General features: G+C 40.6%; 3 protein-coding genes across 6 annotated transcripts; 2 read left to right on the top strand and 1 right to left on the bottom strand.

Moving 5' to 3' along the window:
- The first annotated feature begins 357 nt into the window (after nt 1-357).
- On the top strand, nt 358-9,903 carry mpl (MPL proto-oncogene, thrombopoietin receptor). The gene is made up of 12 exons (XM_064331848.1): nt 358-682; nt 1,436-1,556; nt 2,090-2,262; nt 4,391-4,542; nt 4,641-4,797; nt 5,152-5,266; nt 5,656-5,804; nt 6,268-6,410; nt 6,814-6,973; nt 7,133-7,214; nt 7,382-7,469; nt 7,673-9,903. Exons 1-12 carry the CDS (start codon nt 571-573, stop codon nt 8,126-8,128), a joined length of 1,908 nt encoding a protein of 635 aa, XP_064187918.1. The 5' UTR covers nt 358-570; the 3' UTR covers nt 8,129-9,903.
- Nucleotides 9,904-10,167: 264 nt separating this feature from the next.
- Nucleotides 10,168-19,802, bottom strand: orc1 (origin recognition complex, subunit 1). 4 transcript variants are annotated; one of them, XM_064331846.1, is made up of 19 exons: nt 19,532-19,802; nt 18,823-18,924; nt 18,509-18,636; nt 18,211-18,377; nt 17,747-18,119; nt 17,286-17,529; nt 16,566-16,685; nt 16,071-16,136; nt 15,422-15,511; nt 14,536-14,770; nt 14,301-14,407; nt 13,877-13,978; nt 13,346-13,517; nt 12,889-12,996; nt 12,554-12,703; nt 11,914-12,033; nt 11,583-11,749; nt 11,380-11,467; nt 10,168-11,183 (listed from the first exon to the last, which is right to left on the bottom strand). In XM_064331846.1, the coding sequence occupies exons 2-19, from the start codon at nt 18,918-18,920 to the stop codon at nt 10,989-10,991; spliced, it is 2,730 nt and encodes a 909-aa protein (XP_064187916.1). In that variant the 5' UTR covers nt 18,921-18,924; nt 19,532-19,802; the 3' UTR covers nt 10,168-10,988. The 4 variants fall into 4 exon arrangements, with proteins under 4 accessions (XP_064187916.1, XP_064187914.1, XP_064187913.1 ...); XM_064331844.1 differs by having other exon boundaries at nt 18,823-18,933; nt 19,548-19,802; XM_064331843.1 differs by having other exon boundaries at nt 18,823-18,933; nt 19,273-19,801.
- A 77-nt stretch (nt 19,803-19,879) lies between these two features.
- On the top strand, nt 19,880-24,503 carry prpf38a (pre-mRNA processing factor 38A). Its single transcript, XM_064331849.1, has 10 exons — nt 19,880-20,039; nt 20,370-20,529; nt 20,702-20,823; nt 21,362-21,447; nt 21,577-21,687; nt 21,769-21,875; nt 21,971-21,997; nt 22,293-22,384; nt 22,603-22,651; nt 24,279-24,503. Exons 1-10 carry the CDS (start codon nt 19,910-19,912, stop codon nt 24,319-24,321), a joined length of 927 nt encoding a protein of 308 aa, XP_064187919.1. The 5' UTR covers nt 19,880-19,909; the 3' UTR covers nt 24,322-24,503.
- Nucleotides 24,504-24,940: the final 437 nt, after the last annotated feature.

Here is a 24,940-nt window from a genome sequence, read left to right as displayed (position 1 = left end):
CTATATATTTTTGATATTAAGTTTGTGGGAAGTTTGTGACTTGTGTCTCAATCTTAATATGTTCAACAGTTGAATTTCCTCTTGGATAGTTATAATGTTTCCTGTGAAGAACACAACAGCTATTAAAGAGTATATGTTTTGAGCTGTCAAGAATTCTGTTACATAGTTTATCAAGTAAAATTGCATTGTATTGCATTGTACATAATTTCGATAGACAAACTTGCTGTTCTCCAGTAAAGAAATGACCACACCATATACTGAGGTTGACGTTGAGGAACTCTTGAGACTCTGGTTTGGGGTGTGGTGTTTGTGAAAAAGAGCAGCGTGAGTCTGGTGATGCTCTGTGTGTCGCACACTCTGTGTCTGTGTACTGGGCTCGGAGTGAGGCCCCTGTCTGGGTGTCTGCTTCAATCCACTCACCACACACTTCCTCCTCTACAGGGTTTGTATCAGATAGTGCCCGCTTTGCAGTAAAGCCCCCTCCAGCCTGGCACACGCACACACGCACTTACACATATACACCAGAGAGACCAGAGAACTGTGATGGCATAGTACCCACCAGTACATGACATGGATGTTCGACACTTATGGTGGAAAATCTACATCTGGACCCAGGCCCAGATTTGCTTTGGATTGGTGCTGGGTTCTGTCACCGGATCCATCAATCAGCTGTCAAAGAAAGGTAAGAGACAGAAATTCTGCTTTTATATTTATCACTAAAGAAACTGAGGAAGGTTGAAAGTTGAAACTAAGAATATAGAAAAATATTATGCTGTTGTATATAACACATGTACAGTACAAGTATTCTGTGCCCTACAATTTGTTCATGTTCAGTACTTGCATGTGTTTATCAGAGTTATTGTCATGCGGTCACAAATTCAATGTGTATTTACAACTAAGAGTTTTTTGGGAACCAAGTTATTTATATTGTCCTCTTTTTAGGAAAATGCCATATTTGTTGCAGAATGAGATGCTTGATTTGAATTGTTGAACAAAACAAATACAATAGTTTTCTAACATCGCTATACTATAATCATGCAATTAAAAAGACAGCAAAAATATTGTGCATGCACATGTGAAAAATTATGGATATTAAATCCAAGATCTTAAGTCTTTAATTAGAATCTACATGTTTAATAAAGTAAAGAATCACAATATCACTGTTATTACTATTCATGAGCAATGCTGTATGTACTTAAATGTTTTTCATTTTTATGATTGCAATGAACACAAACAACATAATGCTCCCATCACTGTGCTGAATTTCCAATAAATGGAAGCTTTTTTTTATAGCACCACAGCAACATCAATATAAAGTTATCACTTAGCAAGATGGAGGACATTTTAAAAAGCTATCATTGGTTATCGCTCTTAGATCTATAATTTAGAAATGTTCCTAACCTGACACGAGCACCTAACTGCTTTTATCAAACAGACATTGTGCTCTTGGCAGCTGATGAAGACCCAAAGTGCTTCACTCGGACCCAATATGACCTCACTTGCTTTTGGGAAGAGTCCAATAACAAGTCTTACAATTTCTTCTACAGTATTGATGAGTAAGTCCATACATGCTCAAGCTGAATTTTAGTATTTACAAATGACATGTACGTTAAATATCTTCAGCTTAGTTATGAGCATCTTTAAAATATATATGTATTTTCACAGGAAATTCAAACATTCGATGTGAAAATGACATTGAACTTCCCTTGACATAAAGTGGATGCCACTATGCATACTACAATATAAAATTATGTGATTAGCAGCATATATACAAAAACATGGCAGGGATCAGCCAGCTGGCTTAGGAATGGACATATGGCTCATATTAAAAAAACTACATGGGAATCATCCACCATGAAAAATTACTGTAGAAAGTATAGTTTAGCCATAATTTTGTCCAATGGTGTAACTTGAATATGTCAAGCATTACAGTAATGTCACATAAAAAAACTGATATGACTGAAGGAAGCTAGAACATTTTGATGCATATCATTCTAAGTAGGGTTGATTAAAAAAAAACCCAGCAGAATCTGGAATGCATTAGTCAAAACAATTTTCGGGTTTCTGATGTCACCTTCCCTCTTTCCAGTGAAGAGAAGCTGTGCAATCTCACACAACAGAAAATGGACAACACCACCATCGTTCACATTTGCTCATTCCCTCCCTTTGATGTTTACCTGTTCACCCTCATACACATTAGAGTGGTGGAAACAAGCACAAACACCACAATATATCGCAGGAACATCAGTGTCGAAGACCAAGGTCAGTGTTTACTACAGTCAGACCAGTGTGTTGTGGCCAAAGTGTTATATTCACGTGAAGAAGTCAACTGAACAGTCATTCTAATTTGTTGTATATCTCTAAGCCCTTTGCCAGGTTGCCTCAATCAAATTTACTTTTATTTTGTTCAAGTGTGAATCCTACATTTCACAAGATAATACAGTCTATTCATTATGAATCACAGAAGACAGAAAAGGTTTTTGTTGTATATTTACACATACTGGATCAATGACAAGTAAGGTTTTCAAAAGGGGAAAAAATAGAAAAAATTAAAGAAAAAAGTATTTACAATATGAGTTTTTAGAACTTTAGAATACATTTAAAAATCTTGTATGTGTATATATTGTATTTTTAAAATGTATTTTGTGCCTTCCATATAATTGCGCATATACTTATTGTGTGCCTTTCACAAGATTCAATTTTTAATGATTTTCAGGTACAATTTCTGTTACAGAAATTGGATCAAGTTGACATTTGCTATTCTCTCTTGTAGACTGATTCTTCTTGTATTTCAGAACAACAAAGCAATATTAAAGTATTTTAGAATGTAATATATTGGTAACACTGTATAATCATGGCTGGTTTCATGATCACTCCATCATTGGCCTGGTATTTAGTTTTTAGTCAGATAAAAAAGACACAAGCACTTCACACACACACACACACACACACACACAAGCACAAACACACAGTGAAATCCTGTAACACGACTATTCGTTTTCTATAAAACTAAATGTAGTTAGATTTCCTGGGGATTAATTGAGTGGTACTCCTTTGAACTGGAGTGGGACCTTTGTGTCAGCAGCTGATACATGTTCTGTCTCTATGGCACAGGCAAGCCATGCCGAAACAAGACATGCAGAGCTACCCATATTTTGAACATATATTGACCTAATAACCATTTTTATTCCAAAAAACCGTAATGGTAAAAAAACAGGCACATACCAATATACACATTTACATAAATAACACATTGATTTGTTAACCTAAAAAAATACTAATGTGGACTCATAGTTTAATTGTTGACATGGGGTGGCTGGAATTTCTGATTCCGTAGAATGATAATTTTGGTTATACTGACTGATCTTCCTTGTGTAAACAAGTATAACAAGTCATTTTTTGCTACGTGTGTTAACACTGACCTTGAACTACAATGTGTGCAACAAGCATTGATATTAAATATGATATTACAGTATTTTCACTGAATTTCAGAGCTTTCCCCACCAAATAATTTACTGTTATTTCGAAATGTAAATTTGTTCCAATATTAGAGATTTACCAACCATTTCTGTTTTTCATTTGGGTCCTTATCATGTAATATGCTGTCACGTATCCTGTGTTGTCATGTAATATAGAGCAAAATTGTGTTTTCTTGTGTTGTTTTCAATGGTTACACTGAATGACATTGGTGAAATTAAAAAATAGGGACTTTAACTGAGTGAAAAAATATTGCTTTCAGTCAGTTTGCTTTTCATAAGTGCAAGCTTCAGGTATATGTCTACAGTTTCATTAGTGCACAGGGGCAGATACTCTTGGTAAATCTGGAATGCAACCAGGAGAACTTGCTGCCTGTGTTTCCCCAGTGGGCTTTAACATTGTTTTATGGACTGCATATCAGGACCTTCTTTATCTATTCAGTGTCGGGGTGGGCATGGATTGTCAAGCTCAAAAGGCATTTATGGAAAATTAGACCATGCATGACAATTGTAAACTGCATGTTTAAATTGAATCAAAGTGTCCGCTTATTCTATTATAATCTGCGTGTTTGATGATACAGCTGATCTCACTGTACTGATAAGAAATTAGACTATACTTTGCCGAACGTCATACTGATATCTGATATTCATTGGGGCCACTGAAGAGTAGGAGTGGCCGAGTAAGATCAGGGTGTGGGGGGGAGGGGGGGGGAATTCTGGTATTAGTAGAAACAGTGTGTTGCTCCATGTTCACAAACCACACACATGCGAGCACACACAAACACATACACACACAAGCAAGATTTTTAAAGATAGATTGTGGGTGAGAGAGAGAAATGTGAAGTGTCAGAAGACAGAGGTGTGAAATACATTTTTACCAATGCTGTTTTGTCCTCTGTTTGGCTGTTTTTCAGTTCTGTTTTATTCCCCCACAAATGTTTCTCTGCACGTCACTGAGGAAGCAGGACAGTTGCAGGTGACATGGTGCATGCCTGAAGAGTGGAGAGACAAAGCGCATTATGAGTTAAAGTACTCCTCGCACAGCTTGGAGCAGAAAACAGAACAGGTAATAAACAAACTTATACATTCTCTTTGGCCCTTCCACTGCAAACTATACCAGTGGAAGAGAACTAGACTGAGGCTCATGTGTGACCTGTTTTATAGGTAAAGACTACAAAGTCGCTGGTCTACAGACTGAACTCCCTTGTCCCGGGTGAGGTTTGCAGTGTCCAAATGCGAGTCATTCCAAATGGCTATGGTATGAGAGGACACTGGAGTGACTGGTCACACCCCACCATGGCCATGGTACCTCAAAATGCAGGTAGGACAATGCAGTACCTCAGCTCTGCCAATGGATGCCACAACATAATTACTGAAAAAGAACCTTGTCTGCTGTATTTACACCCATGACTGTACTATATGTTTTACGTTTGCATGCGTTTTTAAGGAACTGAATTATTTAAATAATGAATGTATATAGACACGTGATCTTATACTGTGTATCATCCTCCAGAGAAAATAGATTTACATCTACAATTTAAAATTTAAGTACTTGACATGCTTTTAGGCAACGTGACTCAGAAAAGGTAGATTTAACTTTGTAAGCAACCCACCACTCTAGCTAGAGATAGAAAAAGTAACAAAGTTGTTTTGACAGGCAACTCTTGTTTTCCAGGTGATATTGATTTATTGTGCCATACTTCTGATCTTCGCAATATCCAATGTCAATGGAAGGAACGAGCATCTGGTGAAAACTACACACTCTTCTACAAGCTGTGTCCCAGGTCCAGGTAAAGGCTACTTAGTCACTTGGTTCACACCAGTTTTTGACAATAGAGATTACTTTCACTGTCAATCATGTTTTTAATGCTTTTTCCCTTTTAGTCCCCAATTTGGAAAGTCTAGCCAATATATTTATCAGCACTCATTACCGCAACCTCCTCTCTTGATCTGGGAGAACACAGACAAGCATGTGCTCTCCTCTGATGCATGTGTTGTCAGCCACTGCTTCTTATCACTCTACAGTTCACAAGTCTGACTTGCACAGACCTGAGTCAGACAAAGACAGTTTCAATCCATTGGACTTACTTGGATTTCTGCATTAATTATTTATTAAATGTGATCTTCATCTAAGTCACAATAATAAACAAACACAATTACCTGTCTTTTGCTGTGGTAGTGGTCAGTGGCGAGAGTGCACCCACAGAGAAAATGCCTCTCAATGTGCCTTCCCTGGAGAAGAGTCCAGTCCTATATGTGTCAACATCGGTGGTCATGGGCCATACAGCAGGCTCTTCTACTCTGAGCCTTTCAGGATGAATGACAGTGGTGAGTCAGATTACATCACTCTGTTTGAAAGACTAGCAGTAATGTCTTGCTACAGCAGTTTTGTTACTATGTATTCAACAAGCAAGAGAAATGCGCAGGACATTTATATTTGCATAACACGTATTTTGAAATAACCGCATAGTAGATCACTGATATGGTGCAGCAGTTTGTGGTTATGTGGTTATTACATTACATTACATTACATTACAGGCATTTAGCAGACGCTCTTATCCAGAGCGACTTACACAACTTTTTTTACATAGCATATTTTACATTGGATCCATTTATACAGCTGGATATATACTGAAGCAATGCAGGTTAAGTACCTTGCTCAAGGGTACAACGGCAGTGTCCTATCCAGGAATTGAACCTATGACCTATCGGTTACAAGCCCACTTCCTTACCCACTGAGCTACACTGCCGTTATGTTGTGATAATGTGGTCAAGTCCTCCCCTCCAACAGTTAAAACAGACCCTCCACAGAAGTTGAGAGCAGAGACTGAAGGAGGCAGGCTGTGTCTACAGTGGGACCCCCCTCTCCAGAATCTGTCCCGACTCTTGATGTATGAGATCCGATACCGTCCCCAGAGGGAGAGGCTGTGGAAGGTGGGGCAGCTGGAAAGTGACAGTAGTCACATTTTAGAGACCATTCCTCTTGTTTTGTCTCGATGATAATGGAGATCTTTCCTTGAATTCCCTGCAAGATTAACAATGAATCAGCAAAAAATAATTATTTTATTTTATTAGTGAAATTACATGTTACCTTAAATATAAATTAATGTAATGATTAATGTATATACATACATTATACGGTCAGAAATAAAATTGATGGTTTCAAAATTCAGGACATGTGGCACACTGTAAGAAGTTTTAATATATGTTTGTTCTTTTCACAAATTTTAATTGGACTTGAATGAGTTTTCTTTCACACTTTTTATGCATCAGTTTGAGAGGAAAATAAAATATTTCATACCACTCTGTGCTGATGCTTCCATGTTTCCATCTCCAGTTTGTGACTCTGCAAAGCTCTGAAACCGGCACATGCCTTGACTTCCAAGCAGGGAGTCAGTACGCCATGCAGATAAGGGCCAAGCCAGATGGATCCATGTATAGCGGGTTCTGGAGTGACTGGTCCAGCACTCTCACAGTCGATGTGCCCTCAAACATAGGTGTGGTAAGCCTAGACCATTGTGTCTTCCCTGCACTGTAAAGAGCTGGGATAAGCCCATTGTTATCTGTAAAATGTCACGGATATGTTTGAGTTACTGTCGGTTGACCATCCTTTTTCTGTGGTGCTGACATTCAATTTATTTTTGTTAACTCTGTAGCAACTCTGCTGGTTGCATGTATCCCATTCACGGTGTTCTTAGTACCAGTTTTGTTGATCGCCATATTCTCCAAGCATTTCAGGTATGACCTCTGAATGGGGCTTTTCTATTTTTCACGTTCTCATTCCAAACGCCCAATCAGTTCACAGAATAAAAAGTTTGAGTGCTTTGTTCACATGAATACTTGAATCTTGTCACATTTGTGCCTACTTGATAGAGTGACTCATTTCAATGACCTTTGCCTCCTAGGAAGATTAAACAGCACTTGTGGCCCCCAGTCCCAAACCTGGATAAGGTGCTGGAAGGTTTCCTCATAGATATTAACCAAAACTGCCAGGTAATTTCTACTCATTAAGAAAATCACTTACAATCAAGACTTGATGCTAAAAAATGTAACCTATAAGGTTTCCATATGTTTATCTGTATGTTAGTTTTCAGCTGCACACATGATATATGGCAATAATCTTCTGCAGTTTTTAGCAGCATTGAAATGTTGAGTCTGAGCCCCTTTGTGCATTATATTCATGCATTTATCTTCAGAATCCATCCTTCAGTATCAAGCAGTGTTACGAGGACACCATCACCTCAGTGGTGGAGATTGTATCTGAGAAAGAGGCCTTGCTCTGTGGGAAAATCCAAAGGGAGCCCATCACAAACTCCCTCTCAGAGCCAGAGCCTGAGGAGCAGGAGACTGCAGAGGAGCACACGGAGATCCTGGAGGCCAGTCAAGATTATGTGACCCTTAACGCTGAGAGCCTCACCCCCTGCCTGTGGGGAAACGAGTATGTGTACGACCAAAGCAAGACACAGAGCACGGGGGAGGAGGTTCTCCAGATGAGGTGTCACTGCTCCTGTGCCTCCTCCACAGACATCTTCAACCAGTCCTATCTCCTGCTGTCAAGGCAGCCCAAGGTGCCTCAGCTCAGAAAGACTGCAGGAGGCGCCAACCAGTACACCAACCTGGAGAGCATGGCACAGCCAACACCTGTAGACTGAGTCTTGGGAAATGTTGTATAGGGTTGTGGTACAAGGCAGTTTTACAAACAAGAAACAAATTCAGACTGTTGAGGTGTAACATCTCCAGTTATTCCCTTAAATCAGAGCAGCAAGGCTCACAAGGGACGTCATACTCACTGGGATACATAGTTATGCTCTTTGTCCTGAACTTCACCAAGTGAGGTTGACCACTTTCAATATTATTATTTGTCAATCAAAGAATTCAACTCGTGACTTCACATTAGGTTAATCAGTGGAGCAGTGAGCAAACTCAATGAGCCAACAAACACCTGTGACCATGCACACTCATCCATCTCCCTTAAAATGAGGTTCAGAAGCTTGATGTCAAGAAACTTGATCTCAAGAAGAGTTTGGGTACTTTACATGGCTGCATAGGGGCGCAGTAGGTTACATTATTTGGAAACCAATATTAGTCTTAGCACCACCAGGAAGTTGCTGGTTTAAAAATTATTGGTGTTGCACTAATATTGTGGCCTTGAAAAATGCAATTAATCAAATTTTTTTGTGTAAAAAATTGCAACAACAAAAAAAAAGTTGCAATAATGGCCATGATTTAATCACCAGGGAGTATTCACTGTCTGAGGGGAGGAGGGGTCTACAAGCCATTTATAATGTATACAAATGATTTACGCTTCCTTCTCGAGTCCCTTATATTTTGGGTTCTTTTACATGATACATAAACATATATCCAATATATCCCTCTGTATAGTTTACTTAGTTTTTTTTAATATACTTTTTTATGTTTTTCATTGGCCCAGGTAGTTTTTTTGTGCAATTAACAATATTGTAGATAAAGAAGCTTCTAATGACCTGCAGACTTTATAATAATCAGTATAGGGGTATTGGCAAGTTGGCGGTTTACAGAAAGATAATGCACTTCATGCAACTCCAACACAGCTTGTAGATGTATGTTATGCCTCCAGGGGTTCTGCATGTGTAGATGTCCTGATTATTTTTCTAAAAAATTAATCATTTTTGGTTGGAACCAATTTCCTTTGGCTCATGTAACCTGAGACCACCACACTCCAAGTACAAGCACTCAAGCACTGCACTCAAGTACAAGCAAAATATAGAAACAGATCTTTATGTTCAGGATTGTGAATAAACACTATAAAATTCATCCGTTCATATGTACAGCCTTCAGGAACATAACATTACTGTACAGACTGCTCTGGAGCTGAATGTATTTTCTTCCTTTAAACCACAAACTTGGTCAAGTAGCTAAAATAATTAATCGCACACAAAAACGGTCTGGGCCACTGAAAAACATACAATTATACTGCAATAATATCAAATGCTCAAGAACATGGAACTATCCCTTTGAATCTGCTGAAAGAGCTTTTCAAGGAGGATGTTGTAACCTGAGGTCCAAAGCACAAAACACTGTTGTGCTTTAAATACATTAATTCAGAAACCCACTAGTCAAAATCTATGAGAATGTTCTGGGTTTCATGCCATTATTGCCTTTTGAATAAATGTTTTAGCACAAAGCTCTTTGTATTTTAAGATATTGTTGCTTAAATTTTGCTGTTATTTCTTATCGGTTTACATGTTCTGCAGACCTAGTCAGAGATGACAGATGACCCATTCAGGAAGTTCAGTAGGATTTACGGGTCAATTGTGTGAAGCTGGTAGTTTGTGAAACTGTAAATTTCTTTTGCTTTAACTTATTCCTTCTTGCCCTTCATATGGCATTTAAGCTTGGGAGAATGTATTATTAGCATCCAATAAAAATGTGTGAAAAGTATACAAAAGTGCACATCATCATATCATAAATAACAATATTGGTTGCGTGAAATTGAAGTTCTACCTACAGTTAATGCATCATTCAAAATCATTTTCCTATAAAGAATGTCCTTAGATCTACTGTTAAAGTTCATTTTGTTATTATATTATTCAATACCAGAATAATGCAATAAGTTCATACAAAATATTAACAAGTTCATATAAAACCTTGAACAAGAATAATTTACCTATTTTTCCTCCTTAGAACGTCCCCTGCCAAATAATAAAAAAGATTTTACGGTAAGAATCTATTTTTTTATTAAGTACTCAAATAAAATAACATCAAAATTAAAACGTACAAAAAGGAGAGTATAAAAATATCCATGGTCGAACAAAATTTTAAAAAGTTAATTCTAATGAACTGTAGCCTGGCTTCAATGGAAAACAACCTTTTACATCAATTTGGAAGCCTAACTTCCAGCAATACATGATTGACATTAAATTTTTCTCATCCTATAAAAAAAAAAAAATTCTTGTTTCAGTATTCACCTTAAATATTTCATAATGGAAGGCCAGAATAGTCCTTCCACTTCACTCCAACTCAGCATTGCCTTAATTTCATAATATGAGATGTCCAAAACTAGAATGGAAAATTAAACATACAGCTAAAAGCTCAAACACTCAAGAGTGATGTCATTTTCGGTGGCCTTGCTGTAAACCTTCAGTGGTATTACAGATAGTAAAGTCAATGCAATATAATTTTCCCAGGGAAGCCAAACATTTCTTTCAGTAGAGAATGTTTAGCCTTTCCCCACTAGTGTAAAGGAAAAACCTGGTACATAACTGTACAGTACAAATGAGCCTGCCTCTCATAGATCTACATATACACGGCCTGTGAACTCTATAATCCGTGGTTATGTCCGTTCTGCAGGGTTCACTGTTACAGAAGACTGCACAGCTTCCATGCAGTGCTGATCAGAAAATCGCTAGTCCCTGCATACCCACCAGGCAGGCATACTCAAGTGCTGCATGGGCACAGGCTCCCCGGGGCAGACTTAAACACACACACACACACACACACACACACACAGCCCTCCCACAGGCCCCTCTGCTCTCAGTCCTCCTTGAGGGCGTAGAGCACGTCGTCTTGACTGACGTTGAGCCGCACGCGCAGCAGCAGGTCCAGGCGGCTGGGCTCCAGCAGCAGGAGGCGACAGGCTCCCAGACGCTGGCAGATAGCCAGGCCCTCAGACACGCTGATGGGCTGCATCCCCTCCACACGACACAGAGCCTGGTGCTGCACAAACACCTGGGCAGGAACAATCAGACACAGCAAGAGCAACACATGGAATCGTGAGGGAATATCTCAGTTTGGAGACGGAAATGAACAGATTCCATGAAGAGAAAGAAACAGCGGGTGAAACACTGGAGGAGTACACAGAACTACCTATTTATAGCCATTTCGATCCAAACCAAAGCATAGGGTTAGACCCTTGGCGTCGTACCTGTTGAAAGGTGGCCTCCTCCAAACCTAATCTTCGAAACTCCGCGATGATGGAGCGCAGAAAGAGCTGCTCCTGAAGCGAGGCACACCTGCAGCGGGCACAGAAGTCATCAGGTCACGGCTGGCACACCAGCGAGACCAAAGACAGTTTCTGCAAGCCGATTGCCGGAGAATAAACAGAGTACAGAAATAAGCTAGACTAACCGTATAGCGGTAATATAGGAGGAGGAGAACATCTCTTCCAAGGCCTCCATTACATGGCTCATTCCCACCAGTCCTGTGTCTGAGGGCTGGCTAGAGTGCTCGCAGATTTCTGTAGCACGCCGGCAAATGTCCAGACACCTCCGAGCATCACCTGAGAGTGCTGCCACCTTGACAAGAAAAACAAACACGCATGTTCATCTTGAATAGAAAAAACTTGGCTGTACATAGTCCAATATCAGTGATCCTCATTCATAGAAAGATGAAGTCCGCGCTACTGCAGACTCAACTGATTTTGTTAAAAGGTGCAAGGAAATAAATATGATACGCTTACCTTTCTGGAGACAAGCTGAAGGGCATCTTCCTCGAAGGCTTTGACCTTGTTCAGTCTTGACGTGATGATTTGCTGTAGCTGCCTGAAGCTGTATGGCTGGAAGGACATCCGAGTCAGGCCCTGCACACACAGAAAGACATAAACAAGGTCAGGGGTTCACAAGCTCGCACAGGGCCTGCCTGCTCTGCATCTTCACAGTAAGACTGGCGTACAGTGCCTCCGCGATCACAAATTCATGTCATTTGTTTTCATCTCTATGGATGCAGGGTGATTCTCTGTTTAAGAACAACATAGCTGGGATTTATATATTTGTGTCTGGGAGAAGTCGTTATGATTACATTACGCAAGGACTAGACATCAGTACACCAAATTCTAAAGGAAAGGAAATCAATCACAATTCTTTTTCAGCAGGAAGAAGAAACCTATTACAGGCAAGACCAAGTCACACTCACAGTTCAGTCAGCAGAGATGTCATCAACCGTTATGTGCATTACTGGTATTATATATGGTGTGCTTTTTCCACACCGTTTTGGCTAAAAGTAACACAAATGTGAAGCAAATATAGCAATACAACCAGAATTGCTATATCAGCCTAACTAACCACTTGAAAAATAAAATTTTCATGTCTGAGGTGCCATACCAGCCGACTGGCCACACGGTTTATCATGATTCTCTCTGGCAGGTCCATGGTGTTGGCGATTGCCAAGACCACCAGGCGTGCATGGCGTCGCGTTGGCCAGTCAAATAGGTTGTACATGACATTCTGCTTCCTGGTCCATAACAGGTCCAGCTGAGAAAAGAAGCAACCACACCTGTCATATCACACAATAATTTTGCAACAAGAGACAAAACAACACATGCTAAAACTAAAATAGCAAAAAGCAAAATAAAACATCATCCTGATATTAGTCACGCTGGTTCTGTTGAGAATGTTATCCGTCCTTTGTGAGAAGGTTCCTGCTCACATGGTCTTACCTCATCTACAAGTAGCACTGTAGCCTCCTTCCTGGGGGCGGGGTTACTGAAGCGTTTCTCCAGCAGGGAGGCGGCATGGTCAGCAGTGGCTTTCTGGTCAGTCAGTTTCTGGTGACACAGCAATTGGGTAAAAATGGGTCATTCACAAGAACCATTAACCAGGAGACATTTCATAAAGCCACAAACACAGAAAAAGAAAACCCAAAACCCAAACAAAAATCTTGTTTTCACAATTTTTCAGTCACTACGCTGCAACTATTAGCAGCTTTTATCATGAGTTGTGTTCCATTGCCTTTAATTTTGGTTTGTTAATGGTAGTTAAGAAAACATTTGGAAAAACAAGGATGTAAATGACAAATTTGAAGAAAATTTGTAAACTGTAAAAGCTTTGACATACTAGGAGTAATTTTTTTTTTTTCATATGTATAAAGAAAATGAAAACCGCAAGCAATGTTACCTGCAGTATCTGGACGTAGGCTTGGTGTGGGTCAGTCATCTTCATGCCATTGATCTCGATGAAGCGGAAGGAGGGGATCTCGTCCTGGTCAGCTGCGTGCTGCAGGCAGCGAATCACTTCAAGCACTGTGGCCGTCTTCCCAGTGCCTGGGACCCCCGATATGTACATGCACCTGCCACAGACAGTTACCCACTGGTTAGCATAGCCAACGTCAATCTTATGACGTTTTAGTAACAGCAAAATAAATAATAAAATGTCTGACAAACAGCGCCGTAATCTTTTTTTATTAAAAAATTCTTCTAGCTTTTTCAGTGGACAGAACAGTATAGAGAGACAGGAAGAGTGGCAAGCGAGATAAAAGTCAAGAGACATGCGACCAAGGTCGCACGGCAACGTCGCGGTTTGCAAATAACATGGGGACAGCGCTCAACAGGCAAAGCCACGAGACACTCCTCAGCGCCACAACTTTAACAAAGCCAGCAGCACTTATTACTGTAGTCTTCATCAGAGTTAACAAACTTGCTGTCCTACCCTCCAGTGCCATCGTTGATCTTACTCTCCACAAAGCTGTAAATGTCCTCGAACTCCTGCTCGCGACACGGCAGAGACTCAGGCACTGAGGACACGTGAAGTCTGGGTGACCAGAGCACATCAGAAAACACAAAGTTACTCAAAACAATTTTTTTTTAAAAATCCTATCCTTCCAAGGTCACAGACAAATTCATTACACTCAACTCAACTTATTTTTAGTAATTATCTTCACATTACATAAGGTAAACTTAAATTTGAAAAAGGAGGCAAACGACAATTGCATTGGAGAGCCAGAGGAAAGAACAGGCTTGCTGATATATCCATTTGTTCATTTGTGCATTTTTGCCAACTGTGCATTGGAAACCTTTTATGACTCCAATACTCACAATATTACATCAATAGAAACTCAAGATTTTTTCTTCACCTCGCTCTTGCTTCTTCCAGCACATTTCCTGGCTTCCGGGCTGGCAGGGCCCTGCTGGGAATGCTGGGAGTTGCATGACGGGGGGTCCGAGGAGTACCAGGAGCAGCCTGTGAAAGGGAGCGACGACAATGAATAATTCACCCTTACGCTTCGTTCCGCAGTTCCTTGCACTGCCACACTGCCCACACCAACCTCAGCGGGCAGAGGGGCAAAAGAAGCCCGAAGGCGGCGTCACCTTTTTACTGGGCGTCTTGGACGGAGTCCTGGTTGAGGCGCGAGCTTTCTGAGTGGAACTTGGGGTGCGGGACCACCCTTTCCTCTTCACGACCAGAAGCTCATCCTCGCTCCCCACTTCCCCATCGTTGGCCTCATCCTCGCTGCTACTCTGCACGTCCATCTTAGGTGGCACAAAGGCGTCATCGCTGTCATCACTGTCCAAGCTCAGGGGCTGACTTGAGCTTAGCAGCTTCCTAAAAAGCAAAAATTCAGCTTTAGAAAATGTGCACAATCAAGGAACAAGTGTTTCTCATCCTTTATCAATCTGTATTATTTTTCAGTCTCTGTCCTCAATGGAGGTTGACCATTTTAAGCATTAGTAATGTTTCAGTCAAAATATTTTGTGCATACAATAATTACAAAAATAGTGTAGCAGTTAAAATTAAACACATTTTACTGAACATATTCACACGTCATCACGGATTTAATGCTAAATATCTGTGTAATTCAGTTATCAAGTAATCGCTTTCAAAGCAGGACTGCTTTTTTCCTGAAAAGGTTAAGTATGATATATACATGTCATTTTGGACAATCTAAAATCAAAATGGATCGCAAAAGGCAACACCAATACCACAAGGCAAAGTTACATGAAGGTTATATCACCCTGGGCTCAGAAAAATATGTATACTTTGTTAAATACATTTATGGTGAGAAATAAAGCCAGCAAAATTTTTTTACAAAAACTTGTTTGCCAGCAACCTCCGATGCTAGCATAAGCATACAAATGCTTTGGTGAAAGCCACCAGGAACACTGCCACTGGCTCTAAAAAAGCTTGTATGGGCTGACCTCTGTGCTTGATATATTATGGCAGCCAACAAGGATGAGGATAAGAGACTACACTTACAACTGTTTTCTGATCCGTCCAGAGACCAGCTGAGCAGACTTCCTTTTTGAACGTGGTGTCATGGCTGTCTGCTCGACATGCTCCTCTGGCCTGCGGAACACACAAGCATATCATGGAGGACATGCCACTGAGCCCCATACTAGGCTGGAGCAATACATCAAATCTTGTTTATTTAAGCATACTAAAAATAACCGTCACCATCGAGCATATATGCAATATTTAATCTTTTTTATCTCCAATCACACCTGTTACAGTAGTAAATAACCAAACGTCAGAGGCCATGCATCCAGGAAGACAGCCATTCAGCAGAAAGGCCCTGCAGCTTCCGTGAATGAAAAAACAAATCACATAGAAGCTGTAGGACCTTGCTGCTGATTGCTCGTCTCATCAACACCCAGTAGATAGTGATGATCTTTTTATCCCAGAAGCATTTCACATGGCCTCTGATGTTTGGTTGTTTACTAGTGCATTCGGTATGATTAAGAAAAATAATAATAACAATAATATTTTTTAAAGATGAAAGATTGCCTACATGCCCATAGAGGCTGTCATTTTTATTACTCTTTAAAATACTGTGATCCAATATATCGCGCAGCCGTGCCCCATGTCATAGCACGGCACAGATTTACTAGTTTCAGGAGAAACTCACAGAACCCCCAGAGCAGGCTCCCTAATGGTGGAAGAGGAGTCTTTCCTGCTGGATGGAGTTCTAGCTCTGTATGAAGACAAGGCACAAGGTTATGCGGAGGACTGTCAGCAAATAAATTTCATTTTGAGATTACTGTAAGTATCTGGTCATTTTTCTTAACAATCAAAAAAGCTACAAACTGACAAGGACTTCAATGATACCTTTTTCATATGGGGATCATCGACATCATTAGTGCCATCTGCACAGCATGCCAATAACAGCAGGACACAATACTGAAGTGAGCAGCACTACTTACTAGGAAAATTATCACCTCGAAAAACACCAAGTGACAAAACCAGAGTGCTTTGCGAGAGGTTTGTAACGCATTATAAAAATGGTGAGAGGAAAAATAGCTATGCCACAAAAAATCCCACCATGGAAGCCCAGCCACCCCATCACCAGTGATAATGCTCATCTAAAACCCATGAGCCACAGAGGGGTGCGTAGGGCACTCACTTCTGCACCCTCAAACTACTCCTTCTGGGGGTTTCCTGTTTCTGCAAAGGGGTTTTTGATGACCTTTGTTTGACCCCTGTCTCAGCCTCATCCTCCAGGGGGGAGACACCAAGCCAGTCCCTAAAACAAGCCGGGGGAATCTTATCTCTTATGTTTTGGGCCATGCAGTTTCACTGCATCATGCCGTTGTGCACCTGAGTGTTTAACACAGGCGAAATGTAACAAGCCTACAAAGAACCTTAAACATTTTCAGCCGGCCATTTTACATTTTTGCCCATATGACTGAAAATGAACCTGGGCACATAGGGGTGATGTTGATAGTTGACTCAACTATCATTATTTTCAATGTCCATTGGAAGTCCTTGAAAATTAAAAGCAGAGAAAAACATTTGTTTGGATGTACCAAGCACATGCAAAGTAAATGACTAGTACAAGTCTAATCTGTAAGTGCGAGGTACATCTAAAACACAGATTCATGTTTCCCCAGGGAGGAGAAATTGTGTACTGTAATGTAATCAGAAACATAGCCCGGGCCATGCACCAAAATGAATATAGTCATACTTCATTAGGAGGGCTGAGGATAATTTACTCCCCTTCACTGTAAAGCACTATAAGAATGTAGAGGGAATTGTACAAACGCAAATCCATTATTATTACATCATTATTTTAATATGACGTTCATGAAATGTGCTGCGTAGCATGTACTGTGCCAAAGCTCACCCAGCAGAGTCCTGGCACTGCAGTGGGAGTTCAGAGAAGCTGGGTAAACTCTGATGGGTCTTCAGCGGGGTTATCCTGACACCCACAAGGGATTCAGATGAACACTTCAATGGGGAGAGTTTCACATTTAACACCATTTGAGGCAGGGAACAGGAATGCTTGCTGGCCAGCTTCTTCTGGGTCTTGATCTCATCTTGCAGTAATTCTTCAATCACTTCCTCCCTGGTTAGTTTCTTCACTGGGCCTGGAATAGATTGTATGGTCAGTAAGGATTCAAGGGAAAGGGACTTTTTTTTTTTTCTCAGCCTCAGTTTTTTGAAATCTGAAGTTATATTATGTAAAGAACACTTCAAAAATGAGATGTAATCACACTACAGCTGTAAGATTAATGCAACTGACTTTTAATCTAAATATGTTTAAATCTACTCCAGCATGAACGAGAAACCAAAAGATGCCCTCACTATTAAGTTCCAGCTTCTTGCGCACTCCCGTGGTGGAGGAGCAGCGGCGTTGGCGCACGCTGCTGAGGTCCTGGGCAGCTGAGAGTTTTGAGGTGGAGTGGCCCGACTCCGCCTCGCCGGAGCCCACCTTGCCCGTGCTCATGGAGACGCGACTGTGCGGCCTGTGCGCAGCCCGCTTCAGCACAGCCAGGTCAGGGGTGGGCAGAGCACGAGGCAGCGGTGCCGGGGCGGGGGGCTTGGGTGCCACAGCGTGCTGCTGAAGCTGTTTGCTGTCCACGACCGTGAAAGTTTTCGAGTTCCAGCACATTTTGACATAGAGCGTGTCCCTGCTCTCCGTCTCAGGGAAGTCAGCGTCCTCAGGCAAGTGCTTCACCTGGTTCAAAACAAAACTTTTAAGTCAAATGCCTTGCAATAGCACCATAGAAGCAGTCATGGTAGAGCAACACGAATTTGTATGCTATCACCTGCACTGCGCCTATAATGGTCTCTGCATCGATCTCATTGTCACAAGAGGAATCTTGGTAGAGGAAGATCTCCTGGGGGTGGGGCTTCCTGCCAAGACACTTCCTCTTCCTGGGGGGCACCTCACAGAAACGTACAAACCACTGCACTGTGGCCCTCTTGCCCGATTCTGCGTATCACAGCAAGCCAATTACCAAGGGCACAAGTCTGGGCCTATACACAGGCTACAATCAGAACATTCACTGAGATGCATTAGCATATGCATGAATCTGTGCACAAATGCTACACATAGCTCCTTACCAACACCAAAGAACTTGAGGACCTTTGCCACATAAGGGTTTTCATCATCCTCCCCTTCAATCAGGATGTACTGACCAGTTTTAATCAGACTGGCTTCAGACTTGCCATCCATCCTTATGCTGAGAGCACTAGACAAAAAAATTAATATGTCTGTGATCAAATATAATTGTAAAAAAACTTAAAAAAGCAGAAGTAGAATAAAATGATAATGACGGCTACCCAGTGATCGAGGGTTGGCATCATTGGTATACTGACCATAATAAATTCACATTTAGAACAGCTTAGACTACGCGCAAAAATAACAAAGTACATACTCATAGCAATTCATGCGCAATTTTCTGTCGACCACCTCGGGTTTTCCTACCCAGCCGTAAATCCGTCTCATTTTCAGTCTCGTGAAGTATTGCCTCATGATGGTTGCACTCCTAGGAAAGTAAAAAGGCTGTTAACGTACAACCGTACATTGGTGATCTTGCTAATGCAATCAATATTGAGGTTACATTTGCATACGTTACTGGAATTTAGTATACACACACTATCTAAAATGAAAAGCAGCTAGCTGTAATCTGATGGAACCCTACGACAAACAAGGCTGTCGCGTACCACTGTCTTTCCAATGTCGAGAATGGCTTGTTATCGATACAACGTTAAAATGATTAAATCATACTCAGTAGATCCCATTTCTCAACACACTCCTACTGACAGAAGTTACCTAATCATCATATACCAAAATCAGACAGCAAAAGTGGAAACGAGATACTTACAGTATCTAACAGAACCACGGGTAACTAGTAGCAAGCCAGTTATTTTGCTCAAGTTAGGTAGCAGCAAAATGCAGAGAGCCCTAGTGTTAGCAGCAAGAACAATAAAACTAGACAGTAAAATGAATTAAAACTATTTTAGCACTTTAAAATTAAACTGTTAAGATATGTATCAGATGACTACAACCATACGTCGACTTATATGTGTAAGTACGACATATAGGTTTATCTTAATTTTACTTCAGCAATACAGAGGCAATAGTACACTTTCTAGTTACTCGTTCTGTGACGATTCACGCTGAAGTTTTCGCGCGCTGATGACGTAGGTAGGGGGAGGGTCGCTGACTGTACATAACAATCTGGGAAGGTGTCACTGTGCCAAAAAATGGTTATTGTTTTCTCAAAAAAATGTCCAGACATCCAACGGTGAATCTATACACATTTGGCTCCAAAAAAACTACATATATATATTTCTGAACTGATCAAGTAACTCCTGACCACGACCAAAGGCGGCTTGCTGGGTGTCACCCTAGGCTCAGGTTACGCCCCTCGACCCTAGTAGTTTACGCCCAGTTTACGCCTCGCGAACACAGGAAGTATAATCCTGTACCGGAAATTATCTATACATTTGGCTGGGAAAATGGCGAACCGAACTGTGAAGGATGCTAATAGCATACACGGGACAAACCCACAGTATTTAGTTGAGAAAATTATACGAACACGCATATACGAGTCAAAATACTGGAAAGAAGAGTGTTTCGGACTGACGGGTAAGTTCAATGAACGTAAATCTAAAATACGACCTGGTAGCATGAGTAAGAATGCACGCCAACTAACGTTAAGTCAGCCAGTTGTGTATAGCGTTGATCTTTTTTCAGTATCTCAAAAATGTCCAGGTAGGAGCACAACAGAATCACGGATTGTTATAACGTTGATGAGTTAGTTAGCCAATGATTATAAACAGTACAGAATCGTTAGCTAACGGCTAACTACTGAAATTCCGTTGGTTGCTGAATTGATATTGTTTTTTTGGTTGCTAACGTTCATAGTTTTGTAGTGCGGTTATATGCCCTTGCTCTTTTTCTGTATGTACCGTAAAGCTGAGCTGGTTGTGGACAAAGCAATGGAATTGAAGTATGTTGGTGGAGTTTATGGAGGGAATATCAAACCCACGCCGTTCCTTTGCCTGACTCTGAAGATGCTACAGATCCAGCCTGAAAAGGATATCATCGTGGAGTTCATTAAAAACGAGGATTTCAAGTAGGTGCTAGGCTGGGAGCATGGGACTGGGGTAACATGTAACGTTAATCTTCATTTAGTTGTTGATCTTGTACGAAATCCTAGAACTGTGTAAAATGTAGTCAGATATACCCACCTCTGGCATTGTGAAGATGTGTTCCGAATGCTCCACTAGTAGCTGTTGTCGTTTCAGGTATGTCCGTCTGCTTGGAGCCACGTACATGAGACTGACTGGCTCTTCAGTGGACTGCTACAAATACCTTGAGCCACTTTACAATGATTACAGAAAAATCAAAAGCCAGAACAGAAATGGAGGTGAGTTCTGTGCATCTAGGTCACATGGATGACTAAACTGCTTCTCTTAAGTGTCTTGTTTGTTTGTCTTGCTTTTTTTAATTAAATTGCAGATTTTCACATTTTCATAGCCCATATATGCAGAATGATTGCTGACTGTACAGTGTTTGCTGACAGTGCTCTTGGGTGGGTTATGGCGAAAAGCAGGATCACCACTTGATGGTCATTTCCCATGTTACTGTTAATTGCCGTTTAACCATTGCTTTGTTAAAAAAACTTTTTGTCTGAATGATTGCCTTGCTAGAAAATAATATAAAGTGTCAGAATTATTTTTTAAATATGTTTTGAGCATATATACCTTATTGACAGTGTTTACATATACAGGTTTGTTTTGGTAATTCTTTTTAGCGTACTTAAATTTACATTCATAACTGCGACAAATTAGGGCTGGTCTTGAAGTGTTCATTAGGTTTTGAAAAGGTCTTGAGCTTTATTTTCTTAAGAGAGGAAGAATCCCATGCATAATGGCCTTATCATTGGCTTTATTCTTGGTTTACAGAATTTGAACTCATGCATGTGGATGAGTTCATAGATGAGTTGCTACATGCAGAGAGAGTATGTGATGTTATCCTGCCCAGGTTACAGGTAGGCCTGAAAAACATCTTTTTTACTTAATTAAAAAGTTACTATTTAAAAAAAATGAATTATATTGTACTGGGCAATAGAGCTGACAAGTCAAGGCTTGTATGTGTTTGTGCTCATTTCTCACTGTAGAAAAGGCAGGTCTTAGAAGAGGCAGAGCTTCTGGACTCTCGTATAAGTGCTCTGGAAGAAGACTTGGATGAGGTTGAAACCAGTGAAGACGAGGATGAAGAAGAGGAGAAGGTAGGAACATCTTGACCTTTCAGTGCTTCTGAGCAAAGTAGTATAACTGTTGGGCCTAACCCTCCCTGTTGGTGTTTGCAGCCAGAGAGAGGACCATCTCCAGAGCCACACCGACGGGGTTACCGTGACAATGACCGGCCGCGCCGCTCCCCCTCACCACGCTACAGACGCAGTCGTTCACCAAGGAGGTACAAATGAAGCAAATATTTACAAGCATGAAATGACATTATTGTTGGAGTTTTTAGAAAAGTACTCAAAACTTACTTTTTATGATTAATTCTAGGAGGAGCAGGTCACCAAAAAGACGCAGGTTAGTATTTCCTTGTCTTTTTATTTTCATTTTTTGTTGGAGAAATGAAATTTAACATTAAAATGTCCAGGTCAGCTTGGATTCCAAACGGAACAACACTTGGTTCATCTGAATACAAATAAATGACACTGGAAAATTAAAGAGCTATCCTCTCTACATTATTCATTGAAAATAAATGAAATATAGAAGCAATTGAGTAAATTGAACCGGGATGATTGTAATACTTTCATTGAGGCTCCTGTGGAAATTTAGAAGTGAAGAAAAAGGACTTGAAACTTTTCTGTTGTTGATCTAGTCCCTCCCCAAGACGGGAACGCCACCGCAGCAAGAGCCCCCGCAGGCACCGCAGCAGGTCCAGAGATAGGCGCCACCGCTCCAAGTCCCCAGGTATCACAGCAACAAGTTTTGTGACATATTTCACGCCGGGAAAGCGATTACAGTTCTGAATTATTAAAATTTCAAGTGAGGCATTCTGAAAAATATCTAAAATGGCTTTTTACATTGTTTGATTAATTATATTTGCCCTAATTATATCGAATAACTTTCAGTCGATTGTATTGACAGCTTTAGCCCTGTGTCTGATTAAGAGATGTATTTCACTCCAGGTCACCACAGAAGCCACCGGCATCGCAGTCATTCCAAGTCCCCAGAAAGGTTAGTATCACTGGAGCTGGGAGGGGGAGTCCTAAACTTATTTGGAATATTGAAAAGACAATTAAATTCATTCACCTGTGTGTTTGTGTGTATATATATATATATATATACACACACACACACACACATACACACCTCAGAGAAATACAGTAAACTCCATAATTTTTTGGCACAAAGACTTTTTTTCTCTCCTTGATTTGGCTCTGTACTCTTCAATTTTAGATTTGCAATCAGTGCACATGTGTTTAAAGTGCTGATTTCCCGCTTTTATTGAAGGGTATTTTAATACATTTTGTATTCACCATGTTGAAATAACATCATTTCTTATATATAGCCTTATTTCTTGTACATTTCAGGGCGCCATAATGTTTTTACAGATGGCTTCACCATTTGGTTTGATTGCCTTTGGAGTTGGTTATATTGGCATTTGTCAATATGAGGACCAGAGTTGTGCTAAAGAAAGTCAAAGAAGCTATTATGAGGCTGAGAAATTTGTTAAAAAAAGAAAAGAAAAAAAGTCAGGCTAAACCTTTGGAACATCATTAAGAGACCCCTGATGACTTGAGTAGTCGCGATGGACCTGGTAGGCTAAGGAAGACCATAATACTGAAAACACTGGTCTGACAGATCAGAAACACTCCTCAGGACGCAGGTGTGGATGTGCAGGGTGACATAGCTCAGGAGGCAAGAGCGATTGTCTGGCAGTCGGAGGGTTGCCGGTTCAATCCCCACCCTGGGCATGTCGAAGTGTCTCTGAGCAAGACACCTAACCCCTAACTGCTCTGCTGAATGAGAGGCATCAATTGTAAAGCGCTTCGGATAAAAGTGCTATATAAATGCAGTCCATTTACCATTTTACCATTTGCAGAACTACAGAGGCACTGCAAGATGCAAATCACTAGTTAGCTGTAAAAACAGGATTTCCTGGTTACAGTTTGCTAATAAGTACCTAAAAGAGCCTGCAGAGTTCTGGAAAAAAGATGAGACCACAATTCACTTGTGTCAGTGTGATGGCAAGAGCATAGTGTAAGAGGCCAAAAGGAACTGCCCAAGATCAAAAGCATCCCCCCTTGTGTGAAGGTGGTGGGGGTGTTCTGGTTTGAGCATGTGTGGCTGCTACGTATACTGGCCCACTTGTCTTCATTGATGACGTAACTGCTCGCAGCAGCAGCAGAAGGAATAGGAAAGGTGTTTGGGGGCTTTTCTTCTTTATAGTGATAATTCTTTGGTCATCAACTGTAGAGATGTTCCTTAACCTGCCAGGCCCTTTGCCATTACTGAGCTCACTGGTGCGCTCTTTCTCATTTATGATGTTCCAAACAGTTGATTATGGTAAGCCTAAGGTTTGGCCTATGTCTGATTGTATTTTTTGTATTTCTCAGCCTCATAATGGCTTGCTTGACTGTCATTGGCACAACTCTGATTCATATGCTGACAAACACCCATAACAGACCCCAAGGGCAAATCAAAAGCCAAAAATCAAGCCTAGATACTGAAAGTTCTCTTATAACTGCACTAAAGAAGCAATTGAACATGGAGTCATTTGTCCCAAACGTTATGGAGCTCATTATAAATATATGTATATAATGTTGCCTTCTGACCATTAATCATCTTTTTATGTCTTCAGATCAAAGAAGAGTCACAAGAAGAGCCGAAGAGGAAATGAATAATTTTTGTAAAACATTTTTATCAAGATCTAAGGGACTTTACCTTTATTCTACAGATTACTCAGACTCTGCATATCTCTTAAAGGACATATGCAGGATGTTCAAGTAGCTTTTTTTTGGAAACTTTTTATTTGTCATTTTTAGATCTGTGTGCATATGTAATTAAATTGGATGTTTTGGAAGAAGGATTTTCAAGTCTCTTTTACTATTCCTATTTAGAACTTTGCAGTCTTATTTCCCACCAATAGAATTTTACATTTATATGCCAGTCTGCATAATTCTGAATTCTATTTAAGTATGATACCATTGGATGTGGTTTGATTCCAGTCTGTGTTAGCGAATTAACCTGGGACCATTGATGCGAGAGAATATTCTTAGTTAATTTATGGGTGTTATTTATCAATTCATGATTGATTTAATCGGCAACAAAACACTCCAAATTTGTTTATTCAAGGCCAGGATTTGTCATTATTTGCATTCTTCAGAGGAGTGTGTCTTTTTGCGAGTTTCTGAAAGTCAAACTGATTCGCCGTTGATGTACTCAGGGCTCTACAGTGATCCTGTTTTATGAGCATTTGTCCTGAAAGTTGATGTGTGCTAACCCCCACCCCCCGAACTGGAA

The sequence above is a fragment of the Anguilla rostrata genome, chromosome 4 (assembly GCF_018555375.3).
Source record: "Anguilla rostrata isolate EN2019 chromosome 4, ASM1855537v3, whole genome shotgun sequence".
Taxonomy (NCBI): domain Eukaryota; kingdom Metazoa; phylum Chordata; class Actinopteri; order Anguilliformes; family Anguillidae; genus Anguilla; species Anguilla rostrata.
This window is presented reverse-complemented; position numbering and strand designations above follow the sequence as displayed.